The 21,528-nt window shown below is 36.5% G+C and overlaps 2 protein-coding genes across 3 annotated transcripts in view; one reads left to right on the top strand and one right to left on the bottom strand.

Annotated features, from left to right (window-relative positions):
• adh8b (alcohol dehydrogenase 8b) overlaps window positions 1-663 on the top strand; it is a 12,621-nt gene extending 11,958 nt beyond the window's left edge. For both annotated transcript variants that reach the window (XM_056471354.1, XM_056471353.1), the window contains exons 9-10: window positions 179-317; window positions 393-663. In XM_056471354.1, coding sequence (XP_056327329.1) covers window positions 179-317; window positions 393-423 — 170 coding nt within the window. In that variant the 3' untranslated portion in view covers window positions 424-663. The remainder of the gene's footprint in view (window positions 1-178; window positions 318-392) is intronic.
• Window positions 642-21,528, bottom strand: metap1 (methionyl aminopeptidase 1). The gene is made up of 11 exons (XM_056471352.1): window positions 21,279-21,528; window positions 17,053-17,104; window positions 16,820-16,929; window positions 13,468-13,528; window positions 7,622-7,713; window positions 6,964-7,047; window positions 5,807-5,945; window positions 4,017-4,148; window positions 3,697-3,840; window positions 3,507-3,572; window positions 642-1,647 (listed from the first exon to the last, which is right to left on the bottom strand). Exons 1-11 carry the CDS (start codon window positions 21,447-21,449, stop codon window positions 1,481-1,483), a joined length of 1,218 nt encoding a protein of 405 aa, XP_056327327.1. The 5' UTR covers window positions 21,450-21,528; the 3' UTR covers window positions 642-1,480.

The following is a 21,528-nucleotide window of genomic DNA, read 5'->3' as shown; positions in this document are numbered from 1 at the left end:
ACTGAAGTCAGGTTTTTGACTGCAATCCGCGCTTTTCTAAACAACTTTTATGAAACAGCCCCCAGGTGTGTTGAGGCAAGTTGGAGCTAAACTCAGCAGGACACCGGCACTCCAGGACTGAGTTTGGACACCCCTGGGTTACAGGAAACAAAGATTAATTTCTATTCATCTGAATTAGGTTTTAAGATCAAAGACGGTGTTCCAAAACTGGTTCGTGACTACATGTCTGGCAAAATAATGCTGGATGAGTTTATCACCCACAGAATGAATCTGGAGCAGGTCAACGATGTTGTCAAACTCATGAAAACTGGACAATGGTATATTTCTCAGTTTTCTTGTTTCTGAGTTATCCTGTTAGAACATTTTAACAATTTCTTTTCCTTATCTTACAGCATTCGATGCATCCTGGATATGTCCAAATAAGAAGGAAATTATCTTCACGATACTGACTACACTGCTACAGTACAAGACAACAGATGGAAACCAAGACACTCCATACTAGTTTAATGTACTGTAGATATAGCTAAAGTGTGTCAATCTTGTACTCCAATTATGATTGCAAGCTCCTGAATGATCTTGTCACTTGTTGAAAAACGTGATTTCTTTGTGATTCTTTGTTGCGCATTTAAAAAAAAAACAAATAAAGGAGAAAATATACTTTAATTCAGCTTGAATACTGAAACTGACTTCATGAGATGCATCAAACAAAGAGGCCTGCGACTGCTTTTCAGACTTTCAGAATTCTCTTTAAGTGGCATGAAACAACCAAGGATGAACAAATCTCACTAAGAATGACTGCAGTAAGAGGACATCGAGAAAGGCCATCCTCTCAATCACACAATTAAACCACTGTACTTAACCTAATGCTTCCTCTAGGCCATCATAGACACTCTCACTGAAATGGGATCGATTTTAATGGACCTTATGAGCGCTGGTAGAAGTTCATGAAAAACATTTGTACAATGTTCAATAACGTTACGAGGCACTCTTTCAGCTGTGAAGAGTTTTCAAATATCAATCACAATTTGATAAAGATTTGGAGAGACTCCACAGTGTTTTATCACACACACACACACACTCCTCGGATCCTGAAAACCCCCAACAATGGCTTACAAAACAAACACAATACGTTGCAACGAGCCAGGTGTACAAACTCACTTAAGCAGACCTCATACAGCCAACGCGCTCTCACAAACACACTCACACAGATACTTCTGCCTCACGGACAGAGTGTGGCGGCACGGTTTAAGCTCAGTGCCTTTGAATTGACTCAGATCCAAGCTGATTAATGTGACAGTCAGGTGACACATTCAGACGTTAACAAATCTCCATCTCCTGCCCAAATCCACTGACACGGCCACGTGGCCAATCATCTCCTGCCCAATAGAGAACCACTGTGTGATAGGCTGATCGGTGATATGGGGCGGAGCGGTTGTATCCTCCACTGCAGAATAGGGCTGATGTGACCCCCCCGAGCATTCTACATTTGGGACAGGAAGTGAGCACGGCCATTATCCTCCAGCCGACGGGTGAGGATTTCACAGCCGGTCTCTGTCACAAGGAGTGTGTGCTCAAACTGGGCTGAGCGCTTGCCGTCACGAGTGACTGCAGTCCAACCATCTGGCCACGTCTCATCCTGCCAGCCGCCTGCACAAAGATATTAGGCTATCAATTGATTGGGGTATTTAATCACATGTAACATGTGCATCACATTAACAAAATACATGTTAACACAATCAATTCGAATGAGCTCGATCTGAATGCAGTATAAGGGGGCTTTCACACCTGTGGATTGATTATCTAGTTCCGAAACCGGGATTAAAATTGTTCATTGTTGCTCTTTGTGCGGTTCGCTTTCACACGCCAATGTTTCTAAACAGACGTTTCACGGTTTATTTTCAGCTCAGCTATCATGAGTCCCTATTTTAATTTATAATGAGCAATAAGACGATATAAGCTAAAAGCTGTGCTTTAATTCTGAATGGTGACACCCACAGACATCATCACCAAATATAAATCAGAGGTAAGACTTTCTCAGACATAGCAGTTGGCTTATGCATTATAGTCTTTACATTATAGAGAGAAATAACTGATAAACCAAGACTGCTGACAGATAAACAGCTAAACATATATAGCCATATGCCGATTACATATCCATAATACACTGTGGTATAGCCTGGCTCAGATCGTTTTGCTTTCTCACTACAATCGATCCGCTCCCGAATTTGTTTCAATTCAGCCAAGACCGACTCATTCAGGCGATCTCGGACCGATTGATTTGGCACAGAGCCGAACGCAATTGCTGGATTCACATATGCCAAACGAACTGTGCTAACTGGGGCAACTAGACGGGTTTCAAAACAAAAGTCTAGGTGTGAAAGCACCCTCAGTTGGATTGGATCTGGTGATGGAGACCTTTTCTAAACCAAGGTTATAATAGTTTAGGATTTTTCGTTAGTTTTATTTATTTATTTTTAAATACTATTTTATTAAAGATTTTCAAATGGTAAAAACAACAAGTACAATCAGACAAACAAACAAACCATACCCGAGTGCTGCAAATTAAATGAACATTTACAAATGTAAAAATAATAATAATAAAATAATAATTTAAATAATCAAAACAAAAGAAGCCAGAACTCTTTTAAAATAAAAATTTTAGAGTTTATGTAGAAAGGATTGGAGAGGTTCCCAAAGTCTCCTGAATTTGTCCTGTTTGTAATTGAGGTCATAAGTTAATTTTTGCAAAGGAAGAAAGACTGATAACTGAAAAATCCACATAGAAATAGTTGGAGTTTGAGAGGTAGACTATTTTAGTAATATACATTTCTTAGCCAGAAATGTAAGAGTCGTAAACAGAGGTTTGAGCTCCAAATCAAGAAGGTAGTTTTAGTTTTTAATTTCGTTTTGACTTTTCGTTTTCAATTTCCACTAGTTTTAATTAGTTTTAGACATAGATTTACAACTTTTATTAGTTTTTATATTTTAAAAGTGCTTAGTTTTAGTTGAGTTTTTTTACTTTCAGTATTAGTTTTAGTTTTTTTTCTAAATAAGGATATTTGTCAGGTGCAAGATTTAAAATAAAAATCTATAAATTCAAATACAACAGCTCATGATGAGAGAATTTTAGGTTTTGAAAGTCTTTTGTCTTTAAGTCTTTTGAATAAGTCAAGCTGCTGTGTTAAACCCATTGTAATGTTTCTCAGTGAATATTAAATTACTAAAAGAGCTGCAGTTTATTTTGTACTTTTCATAGGTTTTATATGTTCTAAAAGTAACTTCAAAGTAAAGAAATTAGTAATATGGTTACTTTTTACATTAAGTAATTAGTAATGTAATCAGATTATAATTTGCCAGTAGAAGTCAGTAATTTGTAATCGATTACTTTATTAAAGTAACTAATCCAACACTGACAGCTAATAACATTAACTTTGACATCCCTGTTTTTAACAATCCTGAACAACTGTGCAATTAGGATAACCAAAATTACATGATTTATCTCTTACCTTCACAGATCATGGGCTCAATAGTAAACACATGACCAGGTTTCATCACCCCTACTGCTTTATTTTCTACAGAAACACATAAAAGAAGGACAGCACACGCTTAGTGTGTTTGCAACCTCCCCGGGTCAGATTACATCACAATGTGCAATACTTGTATCATTCAAAGTCTCTATAATTAGATGTCACTCACTGGCATAATGCGGTACATTTGGTGCTGTGTGGAACAGTTTGTGAATGCCGTGGCCACAGTAGCTTCGTACCACAGAGAAACCATTAGCCTGCGCATGCTTCTGGATGATGTTCCCCAGCTCACGATAGCGGATACCAGGCTTCACTAGAAATACAGGAAACAAACATCCTTAGGTCAAAACATAGACCCTGCTGTGCAAGCCAGCCTTCTAAAGGTCATTAGAGAACATCACATCAAATATTAAATATTACATAAGACATCAAAAGCTCATCACGCAGGGTTGAATTGTTTAGCATGTTTGCATGCACATTCATTCTCACCAGAGTCGATGGCTTGCATAAGACATTCATATGTGGTCTGAACCAATCTCTTGGCTCCCTCGTCCACTTCACCCACAAAAAAGGTTTCATTCAGATCTCCATGGTAACCATTGTGGTAAACTGTTATGTCAACTGCAGAGGAAAAAAATGATATATGATTGACCGAGCAATGTGTAGCATTAAGGGCAATTTACTGAAGTTTGAATATAGTCTGCAAGTATTACACAAAACTGAACATTACACAAGCTGGCATAAAATGATTTGATTATGCTTTCAGCTACTATGATTATGGATAAAGTAGCATCCAAATAATAATAATATGTTATGAGTGATTTCACAACATGGGCAGAAAAATTGGCTGGAGATTCTGGATATTGCCTTCCTCATAAGGTCTGTTTAATGTAAATTTGGCATCTGTAGCTGGTGATATTACAGCTCAAAAGACATACAGTCTACATGTCACTGGTCATATGTTGTTTCTTTATCTTTTATAATGACATCACAAATAAACAGCTTCATTAATGTGATTTTTTGGAAAATGGCACCTAAATGGAGGACAAAATTCAGTTCTGCAAAAGTCAGCCAATTAATTTACAGATGGAAATGTGCAGTGAATCTTTAGATAAAATCTGCAACAACAAACAAAATCTAGACTGAGAGTAAGGATGTGTTTATCCATTTAAAGGGGCCATAAGCTAAGAAATTGAATCTTATGACATCAAGGTTAAGTATTACAAATACTTAAAATATTATTGTATATTGAAACCAGTCTGCCAAATCAACAGATTGTGGAATAGGTCACTTCAATATGTAAAGGCCAAAACCCAACCTTCACAGAAGATGATCAATGAGAACAGTGCAAAATAACAAAAATAGGCAGTAGATGACCCAATTTAAAGAGACATCCAGTGAAAAAGCAGATATAAGATACCCTATATTAGGGCTGTGCGATTATTTGAAAGCATATCGAATTGCAATTTGGACATGTGTGATTCTTAATCGCCTTATGGCTTGATTTTGCCACAGTATGCTACTTGAACCAATCATAACGCAGCACGCCTAAACAGAGCACGAAAACAGGACATTTTTTGCATCTAGACACGTTCTGCATCTAAAAGCATGAGGAACGGCACGTCACTTCCTCCTTTGTCATTGTTCAGCGAGAATCAACCATTTTCTTAGAGGATGACAAACCAACAAAACATTGCTGCAGTTCCAATAAAAGTTATATGTATCAGCTCTGTGTGCATTGAATACGCGCGTGTCACTCCCAATATATGCGCAAGCCGGGTGCCTCCATTGGAAATAAGGAACTTGCGTGCACAAAAGCCACAATATGTGAACAGCCTATTTCACCACAGTGTCACAAAGAGGTCTATGATCCATGCATGGCAAAAAAATCTGTGGACACATACAAAAATACATGCAACTATTATTGAAATGTAGTCAAACAGAACATGCACGCGCGCACGTACACACAGTTGTCTGTAGACTGTTTATTTGTTTTGCCATAGGTCTGCTCTAGAGACAATTCATTACATCATTACTAGGTGATTTTTCTCTTTTTGCCTTATGTCTGTTTCACAGGTCTTTGGAAAAGATATAATCGTTTTCCTTTGTTTCAGATTCGAATTCAAACATTCATATTCACACTATAAAACATCTGTGCCTGTGAGTCAAAATCGCGATTAAAATAGAAATAGCAATATTGTTTAAGAAAATCGTGATCGGTTTCTTTGGCACATTTTGCACAGCCCTATCCTGTATTACATGCGTGTGCTGATACCTACTGTTCAATATGTCCCCCTCCTGGAGGTGACGACGGTCAGGTATACCATGACAGATGACCTCATTGACTGAGGTACAACAGGATTTGGGGAAGTTGTAGTAGTTTAGAGGTGAGGGGTAGCAGTTCCTGGCTGTACATGCCTTAACCAGCAAACATGGAAAAATCACATCAGCCAGTAGCATCAACATTTATATAGTCTGCAAATTACCACAACTGTAGGCATAACAAACAAAAATCCCTGTGCCTCCATTTATCATCCATATTGTCAAAATATAAGTCGTCAAAAACATTAAAGGTGCCGTGGAAATGCAATACCATGAGCCAGAAAGACCATTGTTTCCTCTGTCTTATGTAAATACCTTTAGTGTAAATTCCCAGTGAAAACAGGCCAACAAAACACTGACTGTAACCACACAGGATCACTATTATGAAATGCAATGGATTGGCCACTATGCTACCTAGAAAGATTACAACAATTATAATTGCAATTTTACACAGCTTATTACATTTCCTATGTTTTTGGGACTCCTATTTTAAAGAGGCATAAAGTCTGTTTAACTGTATTTATTGTTAGTGTAACATGTATGTTCTGAAATTTGCATATATTTGTAATGAGGCTACAAATATGTAGACTGCTGAATGTCATCGTTTAATGCATGTTTATGCACTTAGCTTTTGTGAACTCAGTGATTTTCTGAAGTGAAACAACAGCAATAAACTTGATAAATAAGCATGGGAGCAGAACTAATTAATATTCATGACCCTTTCAAATAAGGTAAAATCAGACCTTTCATTCTAGGGCCAATTCTTAGGGTTTTAATGGTTTTGCACTTGCCTAAGACGCATACCTACTTAGATATCAATGAACACTTTAAACAATGTTTCAATCAATTCTATGCCATATTTAATTCTCAAAATACTAAACATTTTCTGGAAAAGTACATGAGAGTTGTCTAATTTACCAAATAGAAACAAACTATTGAGAATTATTAAAGAGCAATTATACACAAGAGTATAATATCTGAAGTTAAGCATTGCTGAAAACATTGCTGGAATACACAAGTAAATACATAAAGCTGTTCTAGCGGCTTTTATATATTTCAATAGAAATAGACCTTACATATTTTTTTCTAATAAAAATAAAGAAAGAAGTTTTACCAAATGCACAGCATGGTCGATCTCCTCCGTCGTCACTCCGGGTTTCACCATCATGGCAGCAATATCAAGTACTTCTCGAGCCAGCTGAAAGACACAAGCATCTTCATTTTCAACAAACCAAACTTCTACTGTCTGCTTTAGCTCATGACAAATTTAATAGGCTGACAGTAGCTGATTTACACACACAAAAAAGGTGTGAATTTATTTTAAGCAAACTCCCTCACAAATTACAGAACAAAGAGCTGCTCAAATATAGGCATTTGTGCATCATAAATTAAACCTACCTCAAGATTACAGTGCTTGACTGTAGACAATTGAAGCTGGTTTTCTAAAATTGGGGTTTTGCGTTATATCATAATATAAAACAATTTTTTAAAATAATTTTTGTTAGTTAATGGGAGGCATGATTCAAGGAATAAAGATTCTGATCTAGGATCATCTTTAATTAAATTCTACATTCTGAAAAGTCATAACACTACTAATTGAAGTTAAACTAAAACTAGTTTACCAATTTTCCATATTCCTGCTCTCAATTATGAGGCTTTTATTGTATTTTACGTATCCTCGACTCAACATAACACTGCCAAAACCCATCCATTTCATTTATCCTTCTGCAAACAAAGTTATCACAGAATATCATATTGTGATATTGGTTTACCTTGCAGACAACTCTCATGCCCTCAATCTCTTCAGCGTTGAGGATCTTAATCTGAGACGTCCCTTTCATGGTTTGCTCTGACTCCGACATCCCTGCAGACGATGATGAGATGGTGAATTGGAGAGCAGAAAAATACACCGATACCCATCTACCCACAAAAGCATCTCACTATCACTCAAATATATTGACTAACTCTGCCTACTGACCTTCATCACAACAGAATCTCAACAGCACGGTCTCCAGTCAGCTAATGAAGACAACACAACCACTTCTTAGAGACGAACACACACACACACACACACACGGTCGCTGATCCAGTGAGGTCTAGGACGTGACAGTTCGGCAATGACGTGATCACGAACAGTTCGTGCTAGGGCTGGGCGGTATGACTCTATACATTGTGTACTTTTATAAATATAGTTTAAAGTGATCGTTCACCCAAGAAATGCAATTTCTGTCATCATTTACTCGCCCGCCACCTTTTATAAACCGTTTTTTTTCTTCTGTTGAACATAGAAGATATTGAGCATGTCTGAAACTAGTAGCCATTGACCTCCATACTATTTTTTTAAATACTATAAAATGTCAATGGCTATCGAGTTAGTAACATTCGTCAAAATATTTTATTTTCAACAGTGATCATCAGAAGAAAAAAAATCTCATAATATGTTTGGAACAACTTTCGGGTAAGTAAATGGTGAGTAGTTGGTCATTTTTAGGTGAACTATCCCTTTAATATAGCATTTGCACCAAGTTGGATGCAATAGAAACATATAATCTGCTTTATTCACAAGCGAACAAACAAATTACGAGTAATGTGAACATACAATATAATATACGTCCAAAGTAGGTAGGTATCAAGGAGGGTAATGCAATGCAAAATTGACTTCATTTCCATTTTCTACTGAATTCGCAGTAAAATTAACTATGCTTAGGGCTCAACAGCAAGGATTGCCGGCATAAAAAAGGCCTGAGATGGTTGATTGACTTGTCACTGGCCTAATCAACAAAAGTTTACAAGTTTTTACTCCATCGTAAACAGTAATGTGCAAAAATATTCCTCCTTGCAATTGCAAAACTCACTCACAGCAAGGATGAGAAGTTAATATTTGCTTTTTTTTCCCACCAAAATTTAAAAAAAAAAAGTTTAAGACAAATAACTATTTAAGATAAGTGATGTTTTTTTTTTTTTTTTACTACTTTTATCTTTGAAAACAACAACAACAACAACAACCTTAACAATCATTATAACTAAATTGAGTGCACTACTCAAAAACAATGATTTCTTTGATAACACAAAATGTTTAATTTCTATCAAATTAAAACAGTTTGTTATTAATATCGTTTTAATACTATAGCTTTGGTTGATATTATTATGATGGATTGAAGAAATTACTTTAATTTAAATATAAATTAATTGGCTTTTATGGTGGGGAAAAGGGTATTTTTGACCCTGCTCTCCATCTACTATTATCACAGGTTCCCTTGGTTGAAAACAGCAAGGTTTTAAATCCAATTCATAACAGGATCTGATCTATTTTATTTTTATATTGTACAGTCTGGTTCCAGACTTCGCTTTGAATTTTTAAATGGACAAATACATACATCTTTGTCTTATGTGAATGTAAACAGCTGAGACAAATCATATGTGCAAAAATCCTATACAAATATACGATTTTTTTTTTTGGTTAGTGAAATTTAAGCCACCACCAGCAAAAAAAATTTGATCTACTGACAAAGCCCAGCCAGCAGTAAAAAAGAAATAAAAATCTTTAGTGTTGAGCCCTAACCATTAGTCTTGGTTTAGTCATATCGCCCATCTCTAGTCCCTGCTGAATAACGATATGAGCCATGCAGAAACAAACAGGGCCATGCTACTACACAAACACTCTCGCTCACAAAACTACACCCACACTCCCTCTGTGGAGCAAACCGCTCCCTGTAAAACTGTTAAAACAAAAGACAGCACCGGCCGGACACACATGGGGAGCGGCGGGGCTTCATACCTGCCAACAACCCAACCTCTGCAGCTGCAGAGAGCGAGAGAAGAGCTTCAGACACACACTGCAGCAGCCCACCCCACACACACGTACGTACATACATACACACCGAGGTCAATGGTAACATGTATAAGGTGACTTCAGGACCACCACACACACACGCTCTTTCACATTAAAAATCTCCACGCATTCCTAGCCTAACCATTGGATGCTTTTGAAGACATTTAGGCTTTTTCAATACATCACTATTGTGCTGTTTGAAAGCCAGGGGCCGGAGACTCTAGGATGAGCTAATAACAGAGGAAAGAGAGGCAGTAACTACAGGAGCCTAATAACCAACTAATCACCAGCATAATGGTTACTTACGGGAAGATTCGGCAGCATCCGCTAATGAAGAACAAATGAGCATTTATTCACAAAACGCTAATTCATGAGAGAGGTTTCTATGAAAGTGTGTGTGCGTGTGTGTTTTCAGTTCATTTGTGATGAGGAGTACTACGCATCATTTAGAGGATCATTCAACAATTTCATTGGCTCTTAAAAGGATTCAGCCAACAGAATTAGGAATCAATGAAATAGAAGTATGGGATGTGCAATTAAATAATAGCAGTTCTGTGGGCTGTAATTTTTATTAAGATGAAATTGCAGACTGAATCAAAGAATAAAAATTTGACTAGCTGTATAATAAAGAATGTTACAACATTTTTTATTTTTTTTTATTAATCAGCTAGCTCTATGGACCTAATCAATTTCAGAAATGGACTAGTTGTGTGAATATTAAATCTAATTTAAGCGTAAAGTGTGCATGTTCCATGTAGTGCCGTTTTTAATTTACTACACACATGCTCAAGCATTTGTCTTCTCATTGTAAAGCTATGAACTTCATCCCCATAGTGGCTCTGGCAGTCATTTTGGGCATTGTATTTAATTTGGGGGAAAAATTATAATATCCGCTTGTTAAGTGTGACGTCACGTGAAGCAGCTTCCGCGTCCCAGCGATATATCAAACTGCATGGGGAGACTCAACTAATGGTAATAATAAACATTTACAAAGCGATGTAATACTTTCGAAAATCACGATCGCAAATATATTTTAAAAAATAAATAAATAAAATAATAATAATAATAATAATATTTTATATATATATATATATATATATATATATATATATATATATATATATATATATATATATATATATATATATATATATATATATATATATATATATATATATATATATATATATATATATATATATATATATATATATTCATGCCTAATAATCGATGGCCAGAAAGTGATACATTTTTTTATAAATTGTTACAATTTTGGTATTTGTGAGGCAGCAAGTCCAGAGACCGATGTGTACATTGTGATTTTATATAAAATTCACTTTAACGTGCGATAGGACTAAAAAGTTGCCATAAATGTATATTTTCTCAATTCAACTGAGCAGCGGCTTGAACAAAGAAACAGTATTCCATACGTCATCGATATGTCAAGACTTAACAAGCGGATAAAGATTGAAACCTGTCAATATAAAAGTTCAGTTTGAAGGAACCGCGACAGACTTGAAGAAATAGTGACAGAAATGACAACTGTACAGCAGAATGCATTTCTAAAAAGCTGTTTAAACAATAACAACAATTATTAGTTCTTATTTAAAAAAAAACAAAACAATTTGCGTTTTAATTAACAGGAATGACATTTTTTGAAAAAAGACACTAATTTCAGAAGGATCATAAAATGTTTGTCAAACACTTAAACTGCTGCAAAATTGATGAATATATTTTGTGATTTTCAACCAACTACAAAGGTATGTTTGATTGCAAAAAAAATATATTAAACAATAAAATGCAGTCCAGATTAAAACTGCACTGAAATAAATATTCTGGGCCAAAACTGAAACTGCTTTGGAATATATTATTTCATAGAGGTGTGAACCTACACGGGTCTCACGGTTCAGTTACAAACATCATGCCATCGATTCGGTTAAATTCGATATTTAGGTGCACTGATGATGCTTTCCACAGACAATTTTATATTTTACTTCACAGCACAACAATTCTTTTATTAAAAAGTGTAAATATATTTATAATTATATAATATTTGTCTTACAATTTTGTCCTTTAATACAAACAGTCAGATTTATGAACTGTGCCTTTAAAAACTCAAGCACATGCACAGAACAACATGAGCATTTATCGCAAATAAACAAATGTAAATCCCGCTCGCTTTCTGAGCCTTGTCGAGCGAGCTCTTACACTCATATGATTGGTCACGCGCTCGACAGAAAAGGCTGTGATTGGCTCTGGCGCAGTTCACCGATGACAAACATTGACAAACGGCAGCAGCAAACACAGCTGATCCGTGAAAGATGCGAAGGAAAAAACTCGCTATGGAGACGCGCGCTTGTCTTGATCAACAAGTATCGCTGTAACAGCAGAGAGGAGAGGAAAAGTTACCTCACGCCAACAGGTCAAAGGTCGAGAGAGAGATAGAAATTGAGTTCTCCATAGCAGGGGCTTCTGCTGTAACTTCAATGTAAGAGAAAGACTGTCCATCAAACACACGCAGTGAATTGTGCTGAGTTTGTTCGTTTTTACATAGTTGTGTTTTAATTACGCTCGCTTGCCTCCCTCGCCATAGTAAGCTACCGCAATATAGTGCATATGATATAAATGACGTCAGTACGCAATAACCGGTTATGATCCAGTTACTGAACCGATACCGAACTGTCCGCATCGTGTATACCGAAGAAACAATTAATTGACACCCCTATCATTTTAATAAAATAATAAATAAAGCAAATTTTGAGGGCCGGTTCACACCAAGCCAACTCCAAACAATTATCGTTCAATCTTTCTGCTCCACAGTGGGCAGTAGTCTGTTTTCTCATTACACAAAGGGAAACTGAACTTCCAATGCGCACAGAAAAACGACGTGTGGAACAAACCAAACCAATAAGCCCAATGGCCGACCGCCAGCTTGGTGTGTCACAGCCCTTAGACTCTTTAAATTGAAATCAATTTAAATTATATTTAAAAAAACATAGATATATAATTATATAGTATGTATACATGAGCAGAATATAGAGCTATTTTGAACTTTGACCAGAGTGTGTGCGCAAGTTAGTCACCAGCATTGGTTGGTGGAATAAACTTTTCGCTGCCATTGAAATGAATGGGTTTCATTGTGCAACACAGTGCTTCACACCATTAAATGTGATTATCAAACAATAATTTTCTGCATCTCTAGTCCAGATTTTTTAAACTTTCAATTTAAAAAACAGATTTTATAGGGTGCAACATTACTCTTCACAGCACTTAATATTTGCCAAAGTTTACAGAAAAATTAGATAAACTAGCAGGTTAGTGATGAACATTTTTAAAAGGTTTGATTTGCATTTGGACTCACTGTCTCCATTCCTAATAGCAAATATACAATTATGCCTTCCTTACACTCAAAAATAATTTGAGTTTTCTGTAAACAGTATTCTTGTACATCTTGATGTGCATGTACATTGAACTGTGGTTTAATCTGGTCAGCTGATGTGCACTTTTGCAACAAACACTCAGAATCGAAGGCCACTTTAGCTGATGAGATTGCGACCATTAGTTTAAAAGCTTGTGAGTGACCTGATGCAAAGGTCAAAAGATTACATTTTACACAGGCGGACCCAACAGACAGGGCAGTCTGTTATAAAGTACAATGACTCAGATAAAAAGCATGAGCCAAGAAAGTTAGTGCAGGTGAGAGAGGTCAGTTGGAGCAGTGGTGTGCATAATTCACAGAATGAGATCCTACTTATGCGTGAAGTAGGATCTAAAGTGGAATCTTACCCAAAGGATGATCTGCATAGTCTGGTCTCTGGATGTTACTTGGAACAAGCCGCATGGGAGTCTGAAAACAACCAAGAAAAATCATTGCAACAAACAAACGTTGGACTAGATGAATTGATTTTCTTCTACAGTAATATAGGCAAGTGTGCAAGTGCTGTCATGGTAATGTTTAGTGATGCAGGTATATTATTTTTACCATCGCTAATTCTGATTATTTACTAGCCGAATGGCAGATTCTGATACCTCAATCTGATCATTTTTATTAGCATTCATTCCTTCATTTATTGAGTGATTTTAAACTAGAGGCAACAACTGCACTTTAATCGAGATCCACACAAAGATGAAACACACAAGATCTAGGGCAGCTTAAAATAGAATGTATAATTTCAAAATTAGAACTGTAAACATAACCTGACTTTGTGTAATTATGCTACATAAAACATGCCTGTGCAAATTTAAAAACGGTTGACATACTTGAAAAAACTGCTAATTCACTCCCTTCCAGTATGTGGCACCTATATTACTTCCTTGGTTACTCATGTAAACAATATCTAAGAATAAAAAACCATCTACACTTTTAAGAGAACAGTAGATTTCATCCATAAATACCTTAAATTCCCACACAATAATAGTTAGGATTCCTTGCAATAATTCACACATAGCAAAGAGCGTGAAATAGCACCAGTGAGATTTTCAAGTAGCCCAATATTACTACTTCAATCAATAAATAAAATAATGTATGTAAGATTCATTCAGTATAATTAAGAGCCCCTATTATAAGTTTTTGGAAATTATCTTCCATGCAGTGAGTAATACAGCTTGAAGTAAATGAAAGCATTTTTAAATCTGAAACTGCACCACGTTTAAAACTATTTGAAGAGTTCAGATGCAAAACCCTCTAAATCCATCAGGCCTCTTTTTTGTAAATGAGCATTTTCTATCAGGCTCCTCTGATTAGTTACAGTAGTTTTGTTTTATATGTAATGATAAGGTTATTAGCTAGTAAATAAGATAACTTTTTTTTAAATGTCACTTTAGGCAATTCTTTGGTTTTTCACAAGGTAGATTTTCTTTTGAGTCAAAACCAGCAAAATCCCCTGCTTTTTTTTTTGCAAAAACCTCTTAATCCACGTATCGGGACAAGACAGTGTAACTCGTTGAAAATCACTAAAGATGCAGTTAGAAATTATTTTACCAAACATAAAACACATTACACAAACCACCTAAAATTTAAAATACATAAATATGTCAAGTAAGTGGCGGTTCATTCCGCTGTGGTGACCCCTGATAAACCAGGGACTAAGCAGAAGGAAAATGAATGAATAAAATCTGTCAAGTGCATTAATCGAAAACAATTAAATTTACATTAATACAATTCTTACAATCTGTTACCCTTTCTGATATTTGGGATTTAGATTTCATCTAAGTAGAACAATGTAAACATGTCAAACTAAGCTTGTTAGAGTCAAACAATGTAGTGTAAACCATTGTGAAACATCACCTGTGCATTGTCCATATAAAAAGCTAATCAGGCGTATAGGTAATATGAAGGCATATAAATAATGTATAGTTTTACAAATTCTATTTATCTTTTATAAATTAGCTTTCATTAAAATACACCGTCTACTGGACAAAAATAGGATGCCTCTCAGACACTTTTAAAAGCGGTCATTCATTCATTCATTCATTCTCACCATACTCAAGGTCTTGGTCTCTTTTTGTCTCTTGTTTGTAGTTTGTTTGTTTGTAGTTTGTTATTTGGAGTTGCTGTTTAATGTATTGTAAATCCGACTCATTCAAAGTAGCGTCCCTGCACAAAACCACGTTATGAACGCATGCTACACTTCCGACTGTACAGTGTGTTTTTTTTTTTTCTTATAATGCACAGAGTTGAGGTAAGGGACGTTTTCATTTGCCATTCACTGAGTCGGACAGGTTTATGCAGTTCATGCAACTCCATCTTTTAAAATCTACTTCTGAATCTGAATAAAGCAGTCTCCTCATAAAAGCCGGCGTATCAGCGTGCTGCTACATTGAAAACATATGATTCGAAACACGCCTTCTGATTGGTTCTCTGGACATAGCGGCTTTTGCTGTCAAAGGAAAGTGCCGTTTAGAGGCTCTTGCCAACAAACTGTTATTTCTGAAAAGGCTGATGCTGCGATTTAAATGATTTGAAGCAAAAATATTTGTTGAACATGTACTACATGCCTAAAGCATTAGCTCAATGTCAATGGCGTTTAGCGGCTTTTGCATCTGAACTTTTGCAATTATTTATTCTCAATCGTCTTGGATTCAAATCTTTAACAGTTTCGTACTGATGTTGATACGAAACATTACCATGCGCCATATGAGGCGCTGGACTAGAGCTGCACAATATTGGAAAAATCTGACATTGCAATCTGGTTATTGTTGTATAAATAATAAATAAATAATAATATCTTTATTTGGTTATCTTTAATAAATTATCTAATCCTGCAATGTAATTATTGCAGATATACACATTGCGATATCAATGCTCAAACAATATTGTTCAGCCCTATGTTGGAACCAGAAAAAACTCAAACCCGCCCTTTAAACACTAGCGGAGTGTGGGGGGATGAGATTGATCATGACAGAATATAAGTGACCACACAGATCACTGTGAGATGTTTCAAGACGCGGCTATACCACAGTATAGCCAGGCCAACCTTGTGCTAACACAATGATGGTTGATGGTTAATACAATAACCTACCCTGCAACGCAGGATTCGCAGGCCGTTTGTTATCATCTGCACCAAAAACTATTATTGTATAGGACTTTGTCAGTACAAAGTTCATATGGATCAGTTGCTTCTTCCTCTGGATCACAACCAGTTAATTGGGATTAAAACGGTTGCCTCCTTGTTTTCTATTGCTTGCAAAATATGTATTTAATTGTGTGCTGTAAATTGCATAATGTTGTATCTCTCTGGTTAACTCTTCATAGGGATTTTCACACATTGTATATAAAACTGCTTTCTTTACTGATTTGAACCCATTTCTGAGCAAAATGAGTCACTGAACAAATCATATGGGATAATTAGGTAAAAATAAATACATATTATAAGACTATGAAAGTGTATTTTGTCTTTGCATGCATATCAGCCTGCTATTGGAGATGCCCAAAAATAAAATATGACCTTTTATAAAGCATAATAGGGGTTCTTTAAGTATAGACATTAACTTTCACTTCAGACTTTGGAACATAAACCACCAGCGTCTGGTTCCAGTTTGTTGTCGGTCAATCAGTGCATCTCTAATATTATTACATATTAATGATCTATTAACGCTGTCAGTGCTCATGTTCATTCCTTGTCTGCCGTGTCCTTACCAGCGGATAGTAGGGTCGCAGTTTACCAGTGTATCTGTACCCGGGCCATGGGTCTGTATTGACTTCTTTCTCCACACAGTTCTTTCCCTCATCACTTATTTTGTCTTCCTCTGCAGACAAGATGGCAGATATTAATTATGTTATTATGCAAGACATGATTTGTATAGTACACACAAAATGCAAATGTAAAACTGATCACCATTCAATACTGAAAGCAGTTAAAGCACACGTACTTGCTTTTTTGTGGAGCAGTTTGTGGGTGGCCCAGCTGCCTTTGAAACATTCCTGAAAACACACAAGATGTTATGTGTTAAAAAAAAAAAAAAAGAGTCCCTGAAATTAGCTTGAGGCATCTATATGTTAGCGTACAAAATTATACTGCTGTTTTTGAGGAATTCTGTGCTCTAAAATGGTTCTTTTGAAAAACAATAAAATATCTGATAAACCAAAGATGGATTAATTTAAAATAGTACAAACATTATAATGATCAGCACAACTGAACACAATGGGAAATTATGTCACAACAGGCAACCTTTAAAGGGTCACGAAACACCAAAGCACATTTTTTGAGATGTTGACAGTCATAGATGTCATAAATTGTTATACCACGTTGCTAAAAACACAATTAGGAAACATATTTCACAAAAAAAACTGGTAGTTTTTGCGTTGTTTTGCGCAAATTCGTTCTTCCGGTTTGAAAATAAATTTTTAAGCAACGTCACGGCAATGAGATTGTGTAAATTCCAGCTTGGAGACTGGATGTCCGTACCAGCCAGTACAAAATGATGTCATTGAGTTTTCAGCATTAATTCATAAGAAAGACTTGGTTTGAACCAATCAACACGCTTTAATATGAATGATATGCAACTTTATTAAAATGCATGATATAGCTTCGAAGACTCCTTTTACCTGTTACAATGTTCAGAAAGAAGCCACGTTGTGTTGCCAACCATAATTCAAACAAGTAGTAAAAGAATTGTTCGGAGACATGAGTCGTCAGTATTGCGTTTATAAATGTGCCGCAATGAAGGTTTTGTTTTCCCCGCGATGCATTCCCCACGACACTTTTATGCATTGCTGCGTGTGGACCACATGTGTGGATGACAGTGGTCTGCTAACACACAAAAAAGTTTGTCAGGAAGATTTTTTTATCCGGGAGCTTTTCACATCTGGAAATGGTGAAATCTGGATTTCCCATTTGTTTCCTTTAAAAAGAAAAAAAAAAACGATTCCAGTTCATGGCCCTTTAAAATAAAAGAATGGTCAAACATACTCAAATATTTTGATAGCACGTGACCATTTTACAATAAATACTGCAATGGAGATAGATATAAGATATATATATATTAGTTTTGATCCAAAATGTCTCCCTGCAATAGACTAAAAATTATCCTCTTCTTTTGTTTTTAAGTAAAATCTATTTTACAAAGTTTAGAGTAGCACTTTAGGCTCTGCTTTAACTTCCCATCTGCATAGGAAGTATAAGCTGACAGGTGTCGCTGACAAGTTATTTCATGGGTCTTTAATCAAATAATATGAATGCATGTTGAAAAAAATGTATCCAATTGTAATGTAATGTTACTTTGTGTACTGCCAAACATATTGTTTACTTGTGACTATAGTAAAAAACATGTCTGCATATCACAGTCATTCTGCTTTTACTTAATCTTTTGATTTTGACAAAAAAAAAAACATTAAAAACGTTCAGAACATCACACAATATCTGCATAAGTCGCTTGTCGTGGAGACAAGGAGACATTATTACCATGTTTGCACTGGGTCAGTCCCGCTTGCCGCCAAGGTAGGTGATGCAGACATTCACACATGAATGAACGTTATGAAAACTAAAGTTTGTTGTACGGTTGGTGGTTCAATTTCGTTATTTGGTACGATTGCATTAATATCAGAGGTGAACTGGATCAGAGTTTGCACAATCCATACCCCAGACCACCTCAGAGTTCATGCAATTCATAACACACCAGAGCTGTAGGCCTAGTCTATGCAGTGTGTAAACTTACACACTATGCAGTGTGTAAACCTAAACTTACTGCGCACCATGTTATTGCACTCCAATATCTCTGAGGGAGATTATGTTACCCGGTAGACAATATTAACTTGAGAGACTTTAAAAATAAAGGGTATTTTAAAAAAGGAACAACACGCAAATCAGCAACAAATAAAACTGGTCCCGTGGAGTTCAGCACTTGCCAGTCTATACTGTGTAGTATATAGCGCCCTTATGCAGCGCGTGTCAACTGCCGCTGGTGAGAGAGTGCTCAAAGCCGGTACCGATATAACCAAAAGCAAGATCATATCATTATAAATATTTCATTAATAATACTTATCGAAATATTTATACATTTACATGTTGTTTAGTGAGACTGTGTGAACTGTATAGGCTGTCTGTTCAAGCTATAAACTGAGCTATAAACACCGCGCGCGGTGACCGCAGTGATGTTTAGCTCTGACGAGGCGCTTTTATTTAGCCTGTAGACTTTAGATTTTTACATAATGTTTCATTACTTAACATTTCTTTCATTTTTTTTTTTATTTATAGTTTATATATAAAATGAGTGCTTGTTTAGTTGTGATCATTATGCAAGAATCATATTTCATATTCGGTTTATTCTTCAGTAGCCTATAGATTTGTTAATAATGTATTTTATAAATGGATTGTTTATAAGGACTAAGCTTTTAATATATAATACATTAGGCTAATTAATACATTAAGACATTGAAGTCAGGTAGGACAACAAAAGACAACCAAATAGGTTACCCCTGTTGGCAAATGTAACCAAAAAGTAACTGCGTGTGCGCAACAAGCTGTGCATCTGAGAGAGTGTTCAGCACGATGGGGAACATAGTGAGCCCCACAAGATCCCATCTTAAGCCAGAGAGGGTGAACATGTTGGCCAGGTTTCCTGGCAAAGAAGATGTAGACTGCATTGTTAATAAATGCCAATTTACAGTGTTTTTGTTTATTTTTATTTTTTTCAAAGACTGCCGACCTATCTTTTGTAACCTAATGTCATTTTGCACGTTTGTCTTTAAGATTTGTTTCTTGTTCATTTATTTTAACTTTGTGCAATTTAATTATTTATTTTTCTATTTAATTTTCTTATTCGTTTTAAAACCATTCTAACACAGGCTACGCAATAAACGTTCTATGGTTGTTATTTGTTTGGTTACAACTTCCAGTTTTTTTAACCTGTAGCATTGTTGTGTTTTTTTCGTTATGCTAATAAAAGTTCTGTTTAATAACAGTGATTTTTGTTGTTGTTTCCTTGCCGTTCATTCAAACAATTGACGCAAAACTGAAAGTATAATACGCACGCATTTATAAGCTATTTAAAAGCAGAAAAAAGACACATGTCGATTAACCGGTGGGGAAATTTCCTCATAGTCACAACCCTACTCTTAATTTCGACGTACGCACAAAAAATAAGTGTTCCACACAGGCCAGGTACCCATGGAGGTTTGGCACAAAATGAGGGCGAGCTACAGTGCTGCATCTAATAAAGACAAAAGTGAATGAGATGCAATCGGTGACATGTCATAACGCCCTGACCTCATATCAGCCTCTCAACTCCATGAGCAAGACAGCAGATCTGCCCTGCAACAGGTGCTACAGTCTGAGGAGGTGTCTCGACATGTCATCAGATCTCTACCAAGACAGCCTTTTGAGCACACGCCCCAAAACACATAATGCCCAATAGCTGGTCTTTGCCGGGCACTCCCAGCATTGCCTAAATAAAAAAAAGCGAGCTGCCCATTTTGACAGCAATTTTACCTTTATGCCCATGTGGCTCACAAAACGCAGATGATGCGCACGATGCTGTCTAGATAGGCAGTTCGCTGTAAGTTAAAACGCAGCCTTGACTAGAAGTGTACAAGCTAATAATCTACCAAACAGATCCAGTTAGCTAAAACAAACAATAAAAACAAACACAATGCCCACAATGCTGTCTACCTAGGCAGCTCACAATGAATTTAAACGCAGCCTCTAGGCTAGGAGTGACCAGAAAGAAAAAAATTAATCACAGGAGAATGAACGGAGGCAGGGTCAAGTTCTACACTCCCCTGCAGTGATGTATGCATCCTGTTATCATTAAACATTGGCGATTAGAATTTGAGTAGCTGTGAGGTTTATGCATTGATTGAATGAGCAGCCATCGGGCCACGCTAAACCGAACTCATTTAAAGCACGCGGAGCAGAGACAACTCGCGTGCTTAGATTTTCACTTCGCGTTTAAAGTTAAACATCTATGGCAAACCTCTCGTCAAGTGTAAAACTTTAATACAAACGTCAACGCTCAAACTAAAGTTTAAAGCGTCTGTTTGTGGTGTAAGGACAGCTAACAAGCTAACGCTGAGCTCGTAGGCCGGCAGCGTGACATGCGCTACAAAACCCGAGAGCGTCGCTTCATTTTTTTTAAAGCAAAGGGTGTCGGAGCTTCACCTGAGAGCAAAAGTAGGAGCCTTGAATGCCAAGTTTAATGCAGGTGGGACACTGGAGTTTGGCTTCGCTGTGGCAGCCTTCCGTCTCGCACTCCCGTGTCTCCACCGCCGCCATGCTTCTGCTGCTGTCGGTCAGAGAGAGAGAGCCGCTGCTGTCTGCTGCTGCAGTCATCTGAGATCAGAGGGAGGGACTCCGACACCACCTTGCGAATTAATGCGAAATGGAGACTTTCTTTACCTTTTTGATATTT

The sequence above is a fragment of the Danio aesculapii genome, chromosome 13 (genome assembly GCF_903798145.1).
Source record: "Danio aesculapii chromosome 13, fDanAes4.1, whole genome shotgun sequence".
NCBI lineage: Eukaryota > Metazoa > Chordata > Actinopteri > Cypriniformes > Danionidae > Danio > Danio aesculapii.
This window is presented reverse-complemented; position numbering and strand designations above follow the sequence as displayed.